This window comes from Silene latifolia, chromosome 3 (genome assembly GCF_048544455.1).
Source record: "Silene latifolia isolate original U9 population chromosome 3, ASM4854445v1, whole genome shotgun sequence".
In the NCBI taxonomy this organism is placed as follows: Eukaryota; Viridiplantae; Streptophyta; class Magnoliopsida; order Caryophyllales; family Caryophyllaceae; genus Silene; species Silene latifolia.
In genome coordinates, this window is record NC_133528.1 from 144,076,324 (window position 1) to 144,095,172 (window position 18,849).

At 34.8% G+C, this 18,849-nt stretch overlaps 2 protein-coding genes across 3 annotated transcripts; both read right to left on the reverse strand.

Moving 5' to 3' along the window:
• Window positions 1-164: 164 nt before the first annotated feature.
• On the reverse strand, window positions 165-5,011 carry LOC141648257 (uncharacterized). The gene is made up of 3 exons (XM_074456787.1): window positions 4,192-5,011; window positions 3,457-3,648; window positions 165-579 (listed from the first exon to the last, which is right to left on the reverse strand). The coding sequence occupies exons 1-3, from the start codon at window positions 4,852-4,854 to the stop codon at window positions 559-561; spliced, it is 876 nt and encodes a 291-aa protein (XP_074312888.1). The 5' UTR covers window positions 4,855-5,011; the 3' UTR covers window positions 165-558.
• Window positions 5,012-10,670: 5,659 nt separating this feature from the next.
• On the reverse strand, window positions 10,671-14,163 carry LOC141648258 (uncharacterized). Of its 2 annotated transcripts, none has more exons than XM_074456789.1 (8): window positions 13,726-14,163; window positions 13,556-13,634; window positions 13,303-13,453; window positions 13,050-13,222; window positions 12,647-12,753; window positions 12,508-12,559; window positions 11,546-11,604; window positions 10,671-11,040 (listed from the first exon to the last, which is right to left on the reverse strand). In XM_074456789.1, exons 1-8 carry the CDS (start codon window positions 14,124-14,126, stop codon window positions 10,941-10,943), a joined length of 1,122 nt encoding a protein of 373 aa, XP_074312890.1. In that variant the 5' UTR covers window positions 14,127-14,163; the 3' UTR covers window positions 10,671-10,940. The 2 variants fall into 2 exon arrangements, with proteins under 2 accessions (XP_074312890.1, XP_074312889.1); XM_074456788.1 differs by having other exon boundaries at window positions 12,504-12,559.
• Between the last annotated feature and the right edge of the window lie 4,686 nt (window positions 14,164-18,849).

The following is an 18,849-nucleotide window of genomic DNA, read 5'->3' on the forward strand; positions in this document are numbered from 1 at the left end:
CTTTGGATCAAATACCCGATCCATACTCTGCCCTATTTTCAATATGGGTTAAAAAAATTGATGAATTATGAACAATATTCTGAATATTCCTGGTAGGTTTGCACTAAGTCTAAACTACCAATGCAACAATTCAGAGTTTAGCCTATATTCTCAATGAATGCCCGTTTTCAGTAACAAGAAAGCCAGAAAGCATATAATGCCTGAATGCCGGATGTATATTCCAATCCAAATTATACAACTATTTGTATTTTTCGTGTCTGTTCCAACATGTATTCAATTACTTGGCCAATAAATTTCAGGTTGTAGGAACAGTACAATTTATATACAATGGTTCAAGAATAGCAGAGTGCTAAAGACGTGAATATCAAGATTAAATGTTGATTGGGGGGGCTGCTCGAAACTGCAGTTGACAAATGCCTTCGCCCTTCAGTAAAATGCTTGTGTGGCTTCAAGTTCTTTGGGTGACCGAACAACTCTTCTTGTCGATGATAAATCATCAGACTCCATGACCTTCATGCTACACACCATCAACAATAACTTGGGTGCTTCTGCGACATCTTATTTCTGCTTCTGAGCAGCCTGAGCACAGCAAAAGAATCCGATCATAAGATCAGTAAAAAAATCCAACAAAGCAAGAAAGTAGCATCTACGAAACATGTATGTTGAAGAAGTACTACCCAAGCCCAACAGAAGCATATTCTGATTACTAAATGAACTAATAAAACTCCACAACGAATTAAAGTTCAAGGACATCATCAAGCTGGCAAACATTTTAAGAAGAATCTACAGAAACAGGAGCAACCAATACTACTATGAAACTAAAATTAGTTACAGTACAAAAATTGGTGACTCCGTAAACAAGTGACATTTGACAATCAATTACGTAGACCTACAGCAATTATCAACTAACAGTAAGTTTCCCTACATTAATCAGTCATAAAGTGAGATATTACCAGGGTTGAGGTTCTTAGTATTGAACTAGTAAGCAAACCACAAAAGGAAGATCAGCCAGACCTGAAATGTTGCTGGTAGAAGTTGAGAACTAGAGGATAGATGAGTCAGGTAAGTCAAGTTTTCCAACTCTGAAAACCCGTAACTAAGGCCTAAAATTTTGTAAAGCACTATTCATAATAATGCAGTCTTTCAATGCAGTTCTGGGTCATTCGGAAATAGCCACTTTTGTGTTGCTAACACAAGGGTAAGGCCTGCATACATTGGACCCCTCTTACCTCGCAATTCGCAGGAGCCATAGGATAATGTAGGGTGACACCGTGGCAGCCTCCTAGGCTTTTGAAGTTCAATTAGACTCATCACTTCCTTCTCTTTTGTTCCACTTTCAAATCTCTTGACAGCTTAAAATAATAGTGTTCGCTCTATTGGGCACGTTTTCAGTTTCCCGCGTTTCCCAAAGATACATAACCAACCCTTCCTTTTCATTTCCTACCTTAATCACTTCCTTTCCTAGGGCATAAAACTTCCAAACATTAACAGTCAGTCCATTCTCTTCGCAAAATATCCAAGTTGCCATTTGGATTATAAAGACAATTTCTACAGTTAGTCCAAATCCATAGAAAAAACCAAGCCATAAAAGCAACCATTTAGAGAAGATGGATGGTAGGTGGTGGACGTGCCTCACAAATCGACAAATAGGAAACATCGCGGGTTAGATATTTACATCATCGGCATTCTACTGTCCTTAGCAACAAAGTATTCACTTAGCAGCTAAGTATTTGTTGCTAAATCGCAAATGGATTTCGGCTACTCTTAGGTGTTATAATCCATTTAGTTCACTATAAACAGCCTCGTAATCTCACACATAATGCAAAACCAACAGCCTCACGCATAATTCTCACCGGTAGTTTTGTTTACTTCTAAGTTCTAATTAACTAAAGTTTTTCCACCTAAAAACTCGTCATTTTGACAGTCATTCCGTAATTTCTCTTACATATTTGGCTGAATTTATTCGCTTTCGCGCACTCTATATCCAATAGTAAGTAATGACTAACAAGCATAGATGATGTCAGAGATCGTCTACTTCTAATGGCATAACAGCTTCTACTATACCAGTTTAACAATAGAAGTTGTTACTCCCTACTATCCAGTTAAGGGCCTAAGACTCGACTCCGTTAAATTTGTTATGAAGCTACATTATTTGAATTAACTTAAAAAATAAAATTGAAAGCATCAGACTATTCCATATGCTTTTCTCCCTCACGCCTGCTATAAACTCCCTAAGTATGCACCACTGCACCAGAATATGACGAAGATGTATTTGCCTGAGCATCCTTTCTTTCTTTTACTGTCTTAGTAAACAGTACCTAGAGATGGTTTAACTCTTTCCTTTTCGTATCGCTTCTTGAGTTGCTATACTAAACTTCTCGTTGGCCAGCTCTAGTACTCATCACTCAATCAATTTAAAAAGCATCAAGATAGACCCAATTTTGTTGGAAAATATGTAATCCCTACCTGTTTGAATGTAACCAGCTAACCATACATGTCTAAATATAATGCTCGGCTCAGGCTAGGCTAAGGTAGACCATCCCAACCAATCCCAAGACAAGTAAGATGCGACTTTGAATCTTTGATTTAGCTCGCTTGTTTTTAATACCCCATATATTATTTTAGACTTGACAAATTTTAAGGCGATCCTAAACTCGAGCCCAAAATTTTGAGTGGACTATAAACTTTTTCAAGATCAGAATTAAATCTAAGCGTGAGTAAATAAAAGGACGAATATGATCTAATAAGTCTATACTTGGTGGATTTTTTTTATTCCATAATACAGAGTAGTTGTCACTTGTCAGTAAGGCCAAATGGCGAATTGGGATGTTCTTGCAAATAAAATCAGCGAGAGGCTTAGAGTAGAAAATAGTGCTGACCAAAAAGACACAAGTTAATTCACTAAATACTCAATTGGGCCGTACATTTTGTTAATGAAGAGTTAGGAGTTGCATATTAACAGCAAACTTAACGGAATACTTGTGAGAAGTCGTTAACCGTAAAGTTTAATAGTTTAGGTCCTTGACGGAAAGAAAATGTAAAGTTCAAGTCCACTTTAAGCTTAACTCCTCTCTACTGCTTTCACTCCTAAATGATAAGCATTATCAAAAGGCTCAAGCTGGAACTTGAGATCCAGATGAAAAAACATGTAATATACAACTAATTCAAAATGCAAGACCCTTAAGAGTATCATCAAATACTAAGCTAAGTCATCAACCATTTCCCTACACTAGATTTAACAGCCAATGCGGACTTCAATTTGAAAGATAATCCATCACAAAACTAATGTAAAATTTATCTTACAGAAAAGACAAACCCCTGATAGTAGCTTAAGTACGTGACCAAACTCGAATTACTCAATACTCACAAGTCAAGATAGCTCGAATCACTTTCAGGCAAATCAACATTCAAGAACTGAATAAAGAAAAGCTACAAAAATTAAGATTAATAGCTAACCTTCTTAAGCTTCTCAAGAACGGAGTTCTCAAACGCCTGATAACCAGCACCAACAACATTGCCAATAGGTGTCTCATCCTTAGTTGCTACAGGCTCCTGCGCTCGAACAGAAGCCATTGGGTTGACCGGCTGAAGAGGCAAAACAAGCAACGGATTCGACAAATCACCAATCAAAACTCCAGTAGCCGCAACCTACCAATCACAGAAAAACACAATAAATATGTATCAATATAAATACAAGAACCAATCATGTCCAAACACAATTATACATCAAAAAAGACACGTCTCACACTCTACATAACTTTGAAACACCGCCGGAATATAACACCATCTCAAAACAAAGCAAAATGAGTGGAAACACAGTACAGCAATCAAAACATGTAAAACAATCAATCAAGTTCAACCACAATTATACATACATACTACACCAATTTTCATTCTACCTAATGTTGAAACGATGACAAACTATTACACTGGTCGAAAAAGATGCAAAAATGAACAGCAACCCAATAAAACAATGACAATCACACATAATAAAGCACAAAAATGTTATACATAACAATCAATGAGAAACAATGTCAAACTATCAGACGCTCCAAAAAGATGCAGAAACGAAAGGCAACCCAATAAAACAATCAAATCCAACCACAATCACACATATAACAAAAACACAACATTATTATACAAATCCAAAAGATGCAAAATTCAATGAGAAATTCTTTAAAAGAAGCTCACCACACCCTCTTTCGACGACATAACAACGAGTGCAGACGATCGTTTCTTCCGAATAACGACATCTTCAACCTCGCCGAACTCCTGAAACAATTCCCTCAACTTTTCTGCACTATAATCACCATTAACACCACCTTCCCAACTCACTTTCAATACTTTACTCTTATCCAATCCCACATTACCTCCATTTTCTCTCTTCACATCACTCTTATTCTCCGTCCCCAGTGCACCTTTCTTCGCCAACATCTCGCGAATTCGCCGAACCTCGTCATCTAATTTCCTCTTTATCTTCTCCTCTTTCGCTCTCGCCTCTCGCTCCGGATCAACAAACCCTGCAGCGCCCCTTTCTCTCTCCTCTAAATCCGATACCATACGACGCCGTTTGGCGTCCAATTGCCGATCACGAACCACCTTTTCTCGCCGAATTTTGAGCAGATCATCGAATAGTTTTCGGGAGGATTCATGTTTGAGGATTTCGTACGAGGATTTGAGTTGAGTGAAGTTGTCGTTGGCTTTAGGATCGTTAGGGTTCTTGTCGGGATGAAGAATTAGGGCTTTTTGCTTGTACGCTTTGCTGATTTCGAGTATTGTGAGTTTCGCCCCTTCTTCTCCGGAGGGTAGGCCGAGGATTGTGTAATGGTCGATTTCTGGGCGTGGGAGGTCCATGATTTTAATGGTGGATTGAAGGTTTGGGGAAAATTTGGGGATTAGGGTTTGTTCGAAGGTTGCGGGGGAAAGGGTAAAGAAGGGCTGATAGTCGGTTAGTCGGGGAGGAATTGGAAGATCGCTCCTCAAATTAAAATTTCTCGCAATTCGTATATTTAAAACAAATCTCTCTTGTAAACTTTTAAGCTTATTATGGTTGTAAAAAAAATGCTTTCGATTTAGACTCTATTTGCTCAAATTAATCAAAAAATGACTGAAAATTGAAAAGTTAAAAACCTGAAAATTTCAAGTAGAGGATAAGGTACCTGAAAATTAGGGGTTGATAAAGTGAGTCGGTGACTGGTTATATAAAAAAAATGTTTGGAAAACTAACTAAAAGTCAACTTATTTTGGTGACATCAATACTATATATATTAAATAAATAGCACCGTGTGATGGACCCGATTAAGAGATCTCAATGCAAATATTATATAGTTTGGCTTAAAATTAAATTATATAGAAACTTGGTAATTTTCCTAAATATTTGAAAGAGACTAAAACATGGTCAATTTCCTTAAAATAAAATAATTAATTAAGATGGTCAATTTCCTTAAAATAAAATAATTAATTAAGATGATTGATAATTTTCCTAAATATTTATAGAAGACTAGAAGATGATCAATTTCCTTCAAATAAAGTAATTAATTGGTATAAACATGCACACTTATGGTATTAATTATTATCATTATAAAATTATATATTAAATTTAAAATCTATGCAATTTTATTAAACTTTATAATTTATTAGATGTATAGAGATGTTAATTATTTAACATACAAAAATATAATAAGTAGATTATAAATAATTCAAATTAGATTCCATAATATATAATATTGCATAATTCTTTCGAGTTGATTTAATGCATATATGTAATATATTTATATAAATATATAGTTCTCTTAAAATTGCATGCCTAAGTAGTAAAACTAATTTCGTCAGTAAAGAAAAGAATTGTAGTAACATTGGATATAGTTATATAATAATAATCACTCATTTGAGAGTAATGAAATAATCAATATTAATGCGGCAATAATGAAAGTAACAATAATTAGGCGGGAGTAGTGAAATTATCAATATTAATGCGGCAGTAGTGACAATAACAATAATTACGGCAGGAGTAGTGAAAGTAACAATGATTCCGGGCAAGTAGTGAAATGTTATTACTATTGTTTCATTAATAAGAGTAAAATATTAATAGCTCGAGTAGTGAATTTGTCTCAAAATTTATTTCATCGTAATTTTAGGATATGTCATAGAAAAATATATCAATGATAAATTTATGCGTTATGCAACTTTAAGTAATTTTATTTAATGAAAAAAAAAATTAATGGTAAGTAGAGGTAGTCCGGGCGAAGTCGGGCACCAATACTAGTGACATAAAAAGATATAATAATTATTTATTTAATATATTATAGATTGAAGGGTATAAAAAGAAACATAAACTACAATAAGATACCTGAAATCTCAAATGCAGCGGACATATTAGGTGATTCATCTCTTAAACGACTCAACAAGTGATGACTCCACTCATCCATATCCCGCGAGCTATCTCAACATTCATCGCCTGCTAAGTCAACTCCCGAATGGATCACCACAGTTTTGAAAACATAAAACGGGGCCAGTCAACTGTATAACCAAATTAAGCATATGCAGCGGAAACAATTACAAACAACACAATCAACCAATACTTATTTGGACCAAGAGCAATCACAATGAAGATAAATTTTCCAACCGTTTCATCGTAGTCTGTGGTGCCACGAATATAAACTCTTTACATTACTTACAAGCGAGATTTTCATCATGGTGTGATAAACTCATGTAAGAATAATTGTTTAACTAGATCTATGTCTATTAATTTCTATCTTGACGTAGTATTACTATGTCCCAAATAGTTGGATTCTCCGGATTAACTATGCAACATGGCCATTATATAGTTATTTAAGAGGTCTCCATTACCGAACATAAATCTATTATTTCGTTTGTTATGCTAATTGTGTCCAACTTTAAAATATACAAATATAAGTACTCATAGCACATTCTTTTAACTAGATAGTATAGACTACTTATGATAATTTGTTCCAAAAACTTTAAAGACTAATTTTGAATATTAAAAGATTAATTGAAATAACGAATTTGATATTAATATTTAAAATGGCACGTGCTTTTTGCACAGGTACAAAAACTAGTTAATCATATAAAGAGCAAAACAGATAATAATTACAATCAAATTAATAAGGTGCACTCAAAATAAATGGCACGTAAGAAAAAAAGCATAACAAATAAAATATGCTTGGTAAGATACATCATACATTCATACCACTTTAATTTATATATGTTGATACTAGCTTAGCACCCATGCGTGCAAAGTTACACGGGATAAATATAAGCCTAATTGTTAGATCAAATATGACATATTAGGTGATTCATCTCTTAAACATAGTTCATTAAATTTTAAATTCTCTATGAAATTTAATAAAAGACTTTCATCATGGTTGTAAATGTATATTAGTTAAATTTTAGCTGTACTTGTCAGAAAAAAAAAAAAATCATCTCACATAGTGACTTATCCCAAAAGCTCTCCATTATCAGTTATATTTTCTTTATTTATCCAAAGTACAATGTACTTGTATATCTGATGCGTATGACTGAATGATTATTTTTTAATAAAGTCGTTTCATATAAATATTGTATAAAAAGGATGTTTATATACCAATATCATGAACTATATAAAACAAAAAAGTTAGTTATCTAAAAATTTACTTTACAAACTATTTACGTATGTAACCGAAAATGTCTTAGCCTAGTGATTAATATAGAGGTATCGTGATAATAGGTGACGGTTCTAATACCTCTTCCTCATTTACCGGCCTTACTCATCAATTGACTAAAAAAATTACTTATGTAAGACCGCATAACACCGTGTTTGTAATGTTTATAATAATGCAAGTTTGAGAAAGTGTTGATGGGAATACGTCGAAGATAATAATGAGAAAGTCATAATGTTTAAATGAGGGTAAACAGAATCTTAGAGCCACCTACAATTTAACACAATAGCCAAATAGTATATACGCATAATACTTCGTTCCCTTATTAATTGGGAAACTATACAAAAACCAAAGTCGTGTGGAGGCTTAGGTATCATTTCAGCAAGACAAGCTAATGCGGCGTTCCTTACTAAGCTGGGTTGGAGAGTCCTATCTGAACCAACAAGTCTATGGTCACGTGTTCTTCAAGCTAAATATTGTAATAATAGATGTGATATTAATATATTTCAACCAAAAAGAAATATGTCCAACGTGTGGGCGGGTATATCAGCTCAAGCAAAGACTATTGTGAAAGGACAGCTTCAGCAGTGGGAAATGGGCGACGGACTCTATTCTGGGATCATTCTTGGGTGGATGGGTTTTGTTTAGCTGATCATGTTACTGCTCCTATTCCCGAAGACTCCCTTAAAGCTACAGTAAGTGACACATGTGGTGTGAAAATAATGGGTGGAAATGGGATTTATTTGCAGATTTCTTACCACAAAATATATTACAGAAAATTGCCTCTATTTCTCTTATAATTGATCCGGATTTGGAAGACACTTTATATTGGCAGGGTACCTCGTCCGGAAATTTCAGTCTGAAATCGGCCTTGGGGTATTTAATGGAATCGGACAGTTTGGCAACTCCTGAAACTCCTCTTTGGCGAACAATCTGGCGTCTCCCAGTCCAGCAGCGTATTCGGATGTTTTTATGGCTAGCGGCACACGATCGTCTAATGGTTAATGTTAATCGCGTGAAGAGAAATATGGGGGACAATCCATACTGCCCACGGTGTAACGAAGAGGAAGAGACAACTGGCCATCTACTCCGGACTTGCCCTGTCTCGTGGCAAATCTGGGCTCTTATAGGTATTAATCCCTCTGATAATTATTTCTACACAACTCCTTTTTCGGATTGGTTGACAAAATGCGCCAGTAATGATGTCGAAGTCTCCATTATCGACTGACCCCTTTTCTTCGCTGTTACATGTTGGTGGATTTGGCGATGGAGAAATAACGTGATATTTGGACGAGATACGGACAATCCCTCGCAGCCAAGAGAGTTTCTCTATAATCAATTCGATATTGCAAAGAAGGCTTTTGACAACTTTGATATTCTTATACCGATTCCTCGTCCTGCCAATGTTGAGATCTTTGTTCGTTGGACCCCCCCCACCCACCCCACGGATGGATACAGTTGAGCACCGATGGCGCCTCTAAAGGAAACCCGGGCCTAGCTGGAGGTGGTGGAATACTTCGCGATGAAACTGGTAATTTTATTACGGCTTATTATTTCTCATGTGGAATTTGTTCTTCGATGAAAGCAGAACTTCTTGCATTGCTTGCTGGGTTGGAAAGAGCCAATTCTCTAGGAATTACAAAACTGATGATCTCTATGGATAACCATCCATGTGTCAAGATAATTAACGACGACCAATTAGTAAGTAACAATCTCAAAGTCATAGTGAAGCGGTGCAAAGATTTAATCAAGGGTAATAATTGGGTGACGAAGCTAGAGCATGTTTATCGTGAAGCAAACAGAGCAGCGGATCTATTAGCTAATAAAGGAATATCTTCAAGCACGATACCAATGCATTTAATTGCTCCTTTCAATGCATTGCGAGCCATTCTTAGGGAAGACGTATTTGGGGTTGCTATTCCCCGTGTAATAGCGAATAGTTAATTTTTCGGGGCTTTGCCCCTCTTTAGCACCAAAAAAAAAAAAAATACTTCGTTCCCAACCTAGTGATGATAAACGTATATTTCCCAACCTATCGCTCTAGTCTCCTTTTTTCCCTTTTACCTCCATGACCTTCCATTAATCCCCTTTAATTTGGTGTACAATCAAGAAATATAATTACTTTTCATTACTCTATTTAATAGGAAATCTTTTAATTTATCTAATAAAAGTCAAAATTGACTTGATTATAAATCGAAATACAAATTATAGAATAAGACGGTCTCACACGGTAAAACGGTCCTTTAGTGTAAAAGTCCACATTTTTTATAAAAAATAGACCGTCTCCAACAACAATTGTTAAAATCGAAAACCTCGAGCAATTGAATAAATGGTGTGTTTTTTTTGTCATAAAATTTTAAGTGTTACCATTAACAAATACCCCATAAACATCAAAAACTTGTGAATGAAACAAAAATCAAAATCTCATTGAAGACGGCGATATCCGTCACAAGCTTGTGACGGATACCATTTCCTCTCACAAAATATCCATAAGAGGTGAGTGGGAAGCACATGGGGGTGCCTCGACCTTGTTCCCTCTCCCTTTTTATGAGAGGTCTTCAGCTTGTGACGGGAGTAGCCCGTCACAAGCAAGACGCTACTCCCGTCACAAGCAAGACGCTTTGAAAAAACCATGAGTATAGCTAACATACTCCCTCTCATCCAAATCAAAGGTAACAGTTGCTTTATCACTCGAGGCACGTTTTACAACGTGAATATATTTAGTTACATATTATTAAAAATTACAAAAAATTGATATTTTTATAGCATTCATTATGATAAATCAAACAAGATCTCATATGACTATATTTTGTCTTATAGATCTAAAATAATATCCAAGATTCTCTACGAGCATAAATAGTGCCAAAAAAACAAGTGTTACATTTGATTTGGATTGGAGGAAGTATTAGTGTTTGATAACTCTTGCGAGGATAATTCAATTACTTTCATAAAATTATGAGCTCGCTTGAAAATGAATGTTAAGAAACCATTCATGTCAAAACATGATTGTCAAAAAGCTCAAATTTTTTATAAAGAGGCTCTCATATGTCCTATACGGCAAAGTTGACAAAACTAAAGTCACACTTTTAATAATACAGTCCTTGCAAACTACGATAAATAGAGCAGTAAGTAGTATGTTACATAAGCTGATTTTAAGCTAACAAACCAAGCTTCTAATTAACCTTAGAAATTACAGAAATTTAGCCCTATTAATAAACTTAGTAGCAATAGAACCCAAATGCCTAGGCACAGGGCTACCACTAGCACGCGGAAGTGAGTTGCTCATCTTCCAAGCTTGACAAGCTCCAGTGGTGTCGAGGATTCCATGCAAACATTTTGGGATTGGCAATGGTGCTGCCCACATGTAGTTGGCAGCGCCTTGCTGAAAAGATAAGAGAATTTAAACCAATGAGAAATAACATACCCTACATCCAAATGGAGGCCTAAGTCTCTGGTAATTTTAAAATTGATCTTAACATGTATATGTTCCTGAAAACTTTCAAGGCTTAAAAATGTTTACTTCGGCAAACCCTATTACAATCCTCCAAACCACTCCTCCAAAAGCATTGTCATTTTAATATCCCAAAAAACAAGCCCTGGTTTTATATATAGATATGAAAATCATGAAAGGTATGTACTAGAAATTACAGTGACCTGTAACATATTACTCCCTCCGTTCCGGTCAATTGTTGTCTTTTGGTTTTGACACAAAGACCAAGGAAAGAGGAATGAATCAATTACTAAATGACAAGTGGAACAAATTGAATAGAAATGATCAAATTGATCATCAAGTTCATTCTTAAAATAGAAAGGACAACAAATGACTGAGACACTCCAATATGAAAAAGGACAACAAATGACCGGGACAGAGTGAGTAGTTGACTTACATAGGGAACTGTGTAATAGGAAGGCCAAACTGCCATGGGATCGAACTTAGCACCGTAATCTGGAAGAAGCAACAGAAAACAATGTTGAAGACTTTTCTACATGTTCCCATAGAAAAAGGCAATGGCAAGGTACCTGAGAACATGGTAAAAAGCATCACAAATTCTCATTTAAGACTGGTATATTATTCGCCTCAAACTTAAGACGGGTCAAATACATACCAAGTCACATGACAAGTTGCCTACGAAATACCAAAAGTTTTGTCTTTATTACCTCCATATGAAGCTATTTAATCCGTTCTGTCCGTCCTAAACAAGACTTACTAAAAAAGAACTACTCCCACTTTAGTGCCATTAGGTGTGAATTAACTCTACATTAAATCTCTTGAAATTCTTCTCATTTTGATGACTCAAGGTTGATATTTTTCTTATTTTGGTGATCCAAAGAGGAAAAAAAAAACTCAAATTTTACATAAAATAATGAAACTTTTAAGAATAATTAAGGTTTCGCTTGGAATGAGAGTAATGAAGGCTAAAATAGGAAGAGATGAGAGGAGCTTGATGGTTAGTGGTGGTTGTGGAAGGAGGAAAGAGGAGAGAATAGAGAATAGAGGGATGATTCCCTCCATTAACGTAATTGTTATCGCCCCCTAAGTAATGTAACACCCCCATATCCTCGCCTCCTATTTCCACCCTCCATAACCACCACTAGCCACCAATCTCCCCATTTCTTCTTTAGCCTCCGTTACTCCTGAAATAATTACTCTCATTCCAAGCGAGTCTTAAAAAAGAATAACATACGATGCAAATAGTAGTAAGGAGAAATTTCGCAACATATATAGTACCAAATACTTTATAATACTTAAAATCGGTCACTGAGGAGAAATTTTGGTTCGGTAACTTATTTAGTCACCAAAGCAAGAACTAACCAAAACTCAAAAAAAATCCAAGTAAAACTTGCCTACATAGTCATTGAGCCATGGGCTTGATTCTGACAAAGCACGGGCAAGATATTGCCTGCCAATCAACAATAAGATAAAAATGCTTTAAAAAGTCAGAATGCAAGAGATAAACAAATCCCAATCAAAAGGAACAAGCACATACTTGGGGTTGGGAAAGCAGTTAGTTAAATCACAATCACTGAAGGACAAGGCGACTTGATTTCTGACCAACAAGCCTAGAATATCGTCCACCACATCATCTACAGAAACCTAAAAGAGGAAACAACTAGTATCAATTGGTCTACAAGATAAGCTATTGTACTCCCTTTAATTTAGCCTAATGTTCCTAGTGGCGGAGCCAGAATTTGAGCTTAGAGGGGGCGAAAATTTTTAGAGGGGACAGATGGGTAATAATATAAGGCACACTCGAAAAACATTCGAAAAACTCAACCACCGGGGGGGGGGGGACCGCCTCTGCTAGCCCTCCCTAGCTCCATCACTGAATGTTTCCCTTTTTTTTAATATATGTGAGGAGTATTATGAGCTAAAAGAAAACATCAACATACGTATTTTTCCATTGAGCTACAATATGAGCTTAAATCATCACCAGCTAGCTCAAACAGAGTTAGTAATGTTTGTGAATCCATGAGTATACATTTGTACTCCTCTTGTTCAATGTTAAGTTTATCACCGGAAATTGAATCGAGTTCATGCTTTATGTAATTGTGTATCGTCAAACCTACCAAAGAAACCGCAAAGAAATTTAGCACATCATGTTTGACAAGGCAGGCGACAAGGAGGTTGATAATGCACATTTACCTGTGTTGAAAGGAGCTATAACCTTCTCGCGAGCAATCAAAAGCAGAGCAGTGAATTGTTTCAATCCTCCATTCTTTAAAACAGTCCAGGCAATTCTGTTGATGGAATCAGTGTATTCTACAAGCACTCGTAAAGAATCCAAGATTGGTTTCTACAAGCACTCGTAAAGAATCAGTCCAGGCAATTCCGTTGATGGAATCAGTGTATATATTCTAAGGCCGAAAGAAAAGAATAAGGCTAAGCAATAACAAACCGTTTCCCACAGGCAGAGTAATACAACAAGTTTGTTGAGAGACGCGCCTTGATACCACATGTATAGGTGCTCCATGATACTACAACCAGTTGGCAAAGAACAGAACTAAGGAACACACACACACACACTGAGAGATTAAGTAAAGTAACAACAGAGAAAACCAAAACAACCTCAAGTAAATAAGAAGAAAATGAATTGGAAGGCCATGCATTGCACCAATGGTGCAATAGACATTCGCGAGACAAGTACCACCACACTTTGTGAGCATTAGGTCTATAACTTGGGAATCTTCAGGGCAGCTATGTGTAATATAAGCAAGGGGAGTCACACCAGTATCAGGCAACTTTGCTGCATTATCAAATGTAGGATGCATATTGCAAACTTCTCCCCTGACCAAGGCAATCAAACACTTGGAGGCACCAACTTCTACACACTCATTCACCAACGAGTTGATAATATCAAGGTCAGCACGGTTATCTCGCAGCAAATTCACAAAATTAGCCTCGTCATCTGAGGCAAGGATGTCCTCAACCCTACTAGATAATCCTTGGTAATCATTGCTTGTCATCATTATTCTGTATACAAATTTTACAACAAAGGTTGATTTTTTCAGATGAATCCATGTTCCAAGTTTTCAACTCGGAGTGACAGAGTGAATTAATTATTAATTATTAATTATGTAGCAAATTCATGTTTGATAATAATGAATATAAAAGGTAACCAAATAACAAGCAATCAACTAACAATAGTTCATCACAAATTCCGTCGCACAAAATAAATTCCATCGCAAATTTGAACTACTTTGTCGCAAGTTCCATCGCAAATACAAATTCCGTCGCAAATGTCATTTTTGCGACAGTTTTTTGTTTCCGTCGCATAATTCTTCCGCAAAGAGCCTTTTATTTTGTAGTGTTGAAATTAAAAATATATATATAAAAAAAAAATCTTTGACTTAAACAAATCTAAGATCACTTATAGTTTAAAACACAAATTCCTATCAAGAAAAAAACAAAAATTACTGATGTAATTTAATCGTTAGTGAAAATGAGAATTATGATGCAAAAGACTTAAAAACTTTTCACATAGGTTAAGTAATAAGCATAACTGGTTACATTCAAATTAATGATAAAACCCAGAAACTATACCTAGAATTCTAGAAAGAGAGAGATGAATATGAATATACAAGGATGGATACGGAACTATACCTGCGCCGATTTTTCAAATTAATGAAAAACCCTAGCCTCCATTAAAAAAACTTGGGCCAACCACCAAATTAACGGGTTAGGTTATACAGGTCGGGTCGAATATCGGTTGGACATATGAGTTGAGAGGTTTATATAAGGGGGCCGCCCTTATTTGTGTAAGACGCAGTTTCAAAGATGGGATCCGAGTACTACAAGCATTGGATGTATGATCCAGACGTAAAAACGATAATTGAAAATGATGACAAGGAACGATTCTTGGGGGTGCTTTCAGATTACGTGGATACTATAGAAATGCGTTTGTTTGTAAGGTGTGCGTCATATCATGCCAAAAAGTGTTTGATCGCAATGATCAAAGGGGAAGGGTGCATACCTGCCCTTGAACTTTATGCTAGATCAACACCTAACGGTCCTGTTCGTAGTATACCAACACCTCTTGCATCTGTTGCTTACTACTTTCATGAAGCTTTTGATGTTATGGAGCTATTGCTCAGTCTTGGACCTCTTGATCATCCCAACATTAAGTGTGATGTGCGCTTCCCTTCTCTCGCTCCTGGTCTTGTTCCGATTGACCATATACTCTCGTCTATAAGGTAGTTATATACGGCCTTCGATCTTAAGCCTTTTATTTGCTACTATTCTCATTACTCCATTATTCTCACATGTATTTCACTCACTCTTGTCGCAGTTATTTACCGCATCTCTGTACATGGGCTTCAGGCACCTCTCCCTTCATGGCTATTTAAAAGTAATAAATATAAAAATAAATACAAGATAAATATAGCCATAAAGACTTCTTATTGGCTAGGGAGGACACATTAATTGTCCTCCCGGAGGACCTAAGAATTTTTCTAATTATTAACTAGCTTAGAGTCCGTGCAATTAACTAGCTTAGAGTCCGTGCAATAAATGAACGGTATATAGAGTTTTTTTTTTATTTTTAATAAATTACTTATATAATAATATTATTTTATTATTATTTATATTTCTTGTCATTGTATTTTGCTTTGAAAAAAAATGATGTAATTGACAATTAATCAAGGGCATGAGTAATATGCTGGAATGTATTTTAAACAAAACTAGTTTTATACCCGTGCAAATTGCACGGGGTTGTTATTATTGGTTGAAGTAGTGGGGTTGTTAATAGGATATGCTCTTTAACGGTAATATCAATTTCGGAATTCTGAAAGTACAAAAATAAATTCTCGAAAACTTGAAAAGTTAACAAAAGTAGACAAATTGGAAAGAAATAAATACAACAAAAAACTGTTATGGGGTTAACTATAGCTTCTCAAAAACTTCTTTATGCACTACGTTATTTGTTCTATTGGACACGCGTTTATCATTATCGCAAATTAGAATCTTCAATCTCTTTTTGCCTATGACTCTTGAAATAGCGACATAGAGCTGGCCGTTCGTAAACACCAACCTTGGAAGATAAAGCCCAACATGTGCTAGGGACTTTCCTTGGCTCTTATTTATTGTCATTGAAAAACACACTACTTTTAATAAAATATTTTGTTATTATCGACACAATACCCATGTACATTTTAAACGAATAATTAATTAGTGAGTATACAATTAATAGGGAACATGTTTAACATAGTTTTAAACCCGTGCAAATTGCACAGGTTTGCTTTTTAAAAATTTGTTGCTATAAGATGTAAATATTTTAGATTAATTGTATACTCACTAATTAATCATCTCCTCTAAATTTTATTATCTTTAAACATAAAATTTTAAAATTTCTTTTTTGGTGCAAACATAAAATTTAAAAGTAAAGCAGTTAAATCACCCACCTTTTTTGTTTAACAAATTTAATTGAGTTATAAAGTTATAATTAAGACTTTAGATTTGAATTAAAAAATTATTTGCAATTAACATAAATGATACGTTAGGATCAATTAACTAAGTACCAATTGTACGATATGTCCTCATGTAGTAGATATATGGCTTTTTTGTTAGTATATAGTATGATATGTCCTTTTAACCCGTGCACATTTAAATCCATATAATCAAATTGTTAAATATTCAATCACATACTTAAGAAATCTCATTAAATAAAAAAATTATATAAAAAGTTTGTAAGATATAACTTTTATAAGGGTAGCTATTTAATTCACTTTTATGAAAGTACAAAGTTTTTACGTTCTTAGTAATTCTTGTGTAAGACGGTCTCATAGTGTATGAATGATCCACCTTTATTAAAAAACTTTTTTAGTAATAATAATAACAATAAATGAATGATTTTTTTTCCTAGATTATGACCGTTAGGGTAAGACTGTTTTATTCTACAATTTTTGTAACATTTTATACATTGCATTTAATTTAACACAAATTCTCATTTAAGACGGACAATATCCGTCTTAAACTTAAGAGGGGTCAAATATATACCAAATCACCCCATTTGTTGCCTAGAAATGCCAAAAAAATTGTCTTTATTATCATCATATGATAGTATTTGACCCGTCTTAAGGAAGACTTGTTGTTAATTCAAAGCCTTTATATTCCCTCCTATTCTATATTTTTTTTCCATATTTCTTAAAACGGATTATTCAGATTTTCTTGCCCATTCTTATTTTGGAAACTTTACTCTTATTTTATTCATCCTTATCTCCTACCACCAAATCCCACCCAACTCTTTTACTCATATTTTATTATTTCCTTAATGCTTTGAGCTCACTATTCATTATTTAACTCCTAATTATTTATTCCTCTTTCCTATCACCAAAACCCATCCAACTCTTTTACTTTTATTTTATTTCTCTTCTTAATACCCGTGCCCACAAACAAAGGGAATAAAATATTGAATGGGAGGTAGTATAAAAATACAATACAATACAAAGCTTAAGGCTCAATTAATTTATAGGCCTCCTAACACATGTAATTGGAGTAGCATGGCCATAAACGCAATAACCAATAAACACAACCCGTATAAGAAAGTATAAACCCTACCCTAACAATTTGTGAGCCTTCATACTCAACAATTTACGATTATAACGGAACTCATAAAAGCACTTTTTATCTCGCTCACAACTCTCTCATCACAAATTCTCATTTGTGACGGCACGTCACTTTAGAGTGACAGATACGTACCGTCACAAATGAGAATTTGTGCTGAGCAGTTAGTCTTGCTGGCAAGACTAACTGCTCTCTCATAAGTCACCAATCTCAAACGTTTAGTTAGGATCTCGTCCAGTTGCTTATATTTCAATGAGGATCATTTGTCCCATTTTTGTGTCTCATCTTCTGTCCCATGCTCTCTCCTTTTGACACATAGACATAAAAACCACATATATGGTATATTTATTATTTTCTATGTTGATGTGTCAAGCAAAGAGTATCATGGGACAGGAGATGGGACACCATATGGGACAGAGGATTCTCACTGCTCATATTTAGTTGTTTAATTGTGTACACACTGCACGATGGAAAATCAAAACCTCACAAGCTCATCACTCATTTCTCATCAGTCCCCCACCATCTTCATCCCTCCATCTACTCTCCAATTCTTTACTATCACCAACTCACTAAATACTTATCTTCTCCTCCTAATTATTACTCCCATTCTAAGCGAATGACGGCGAAGTACTACGGTAGATGGCGGATTTCGCTGAAAATAATATAAATTAGTTAAGTTAATTTCAGTATACTGCTATTAATATGGTTATGGTTATACAAATTTGTGGTATTCTTTTTATTTTTCGAAATTAATAGTAGTTATAAATATTTACTGATGTTTTTGTTATATTTCTATATTTTTCTCTATTTCTTAATTCTTATACCATTTGTTTCACTTTTCTTAGTCAATTATATTTTTAAAAATAATTTACAGTAGAGATTTTACATTTGTGATCTAAATATAAAACTTTTTACATTCATTGCAAACTGCAAATTTTTACATTGCAGCACTGGAATTTTTGTTTGTTGGTTTTGCTATTTTTTTTATTTTTATGTCATTTATCTTTTTAAATAAAGATTTTAATTAGTTTATTATCAATGAAGTTCATTAATGACCAAAATAAATAAATCATTGTGAATTGTAAATTTTTGCAAAAGTTTAGCCTTTGCTTATTTAATAACAATAACAAT

Excerpts from the sequence above, each read along its gene's own strand:
- LOC141648257 (XM_074456787.1), bottom strand. The coding sequence starts at position 4,854 with ATGGACCTCCCACGCCCAGAAATCGACCATTACACAATCCTCGGCCTA. Across the intron at positions 3,649-4,191 it reads TGTCGTCGAAAGAGGGTGTG|GTTGCGGCTACTGGAGTTTT; the intron begins GTGAGCTTCTTT and ends TGTGATTGGTAG. Across the intron at positions 580-3,456 it reads TTCTTGAGAAGCTTAAGAAG|GCTGCTCAGAAGCAGAAATA; the intron begins GTTAGCTATTAA and ends TGCTGTGCTCAG.
- LOC141648258 (XM_074456788.1), bottom strand. The coding sequence starts at position 14,126 with ATGATGACAAGCAATGATTACCAAGGATTATCTAGTAGGGTTGAGGAC. Across the intron at positions 13,223-13,302 it reads TATAGCTCCTTTCAACACAG|GTTTGACGATACACAATTAC; the intron begins GTAAATGTGCAT and ends TTTCTTTGGTAG. Across the intron at positions 11,041-11,545 it reads CCTATTACACAGTTCCCTAT|CAAGGCGCTGCCAACTACAT; the intron begins GTAAGTCAACTA and ends TTATCTTTTCAG.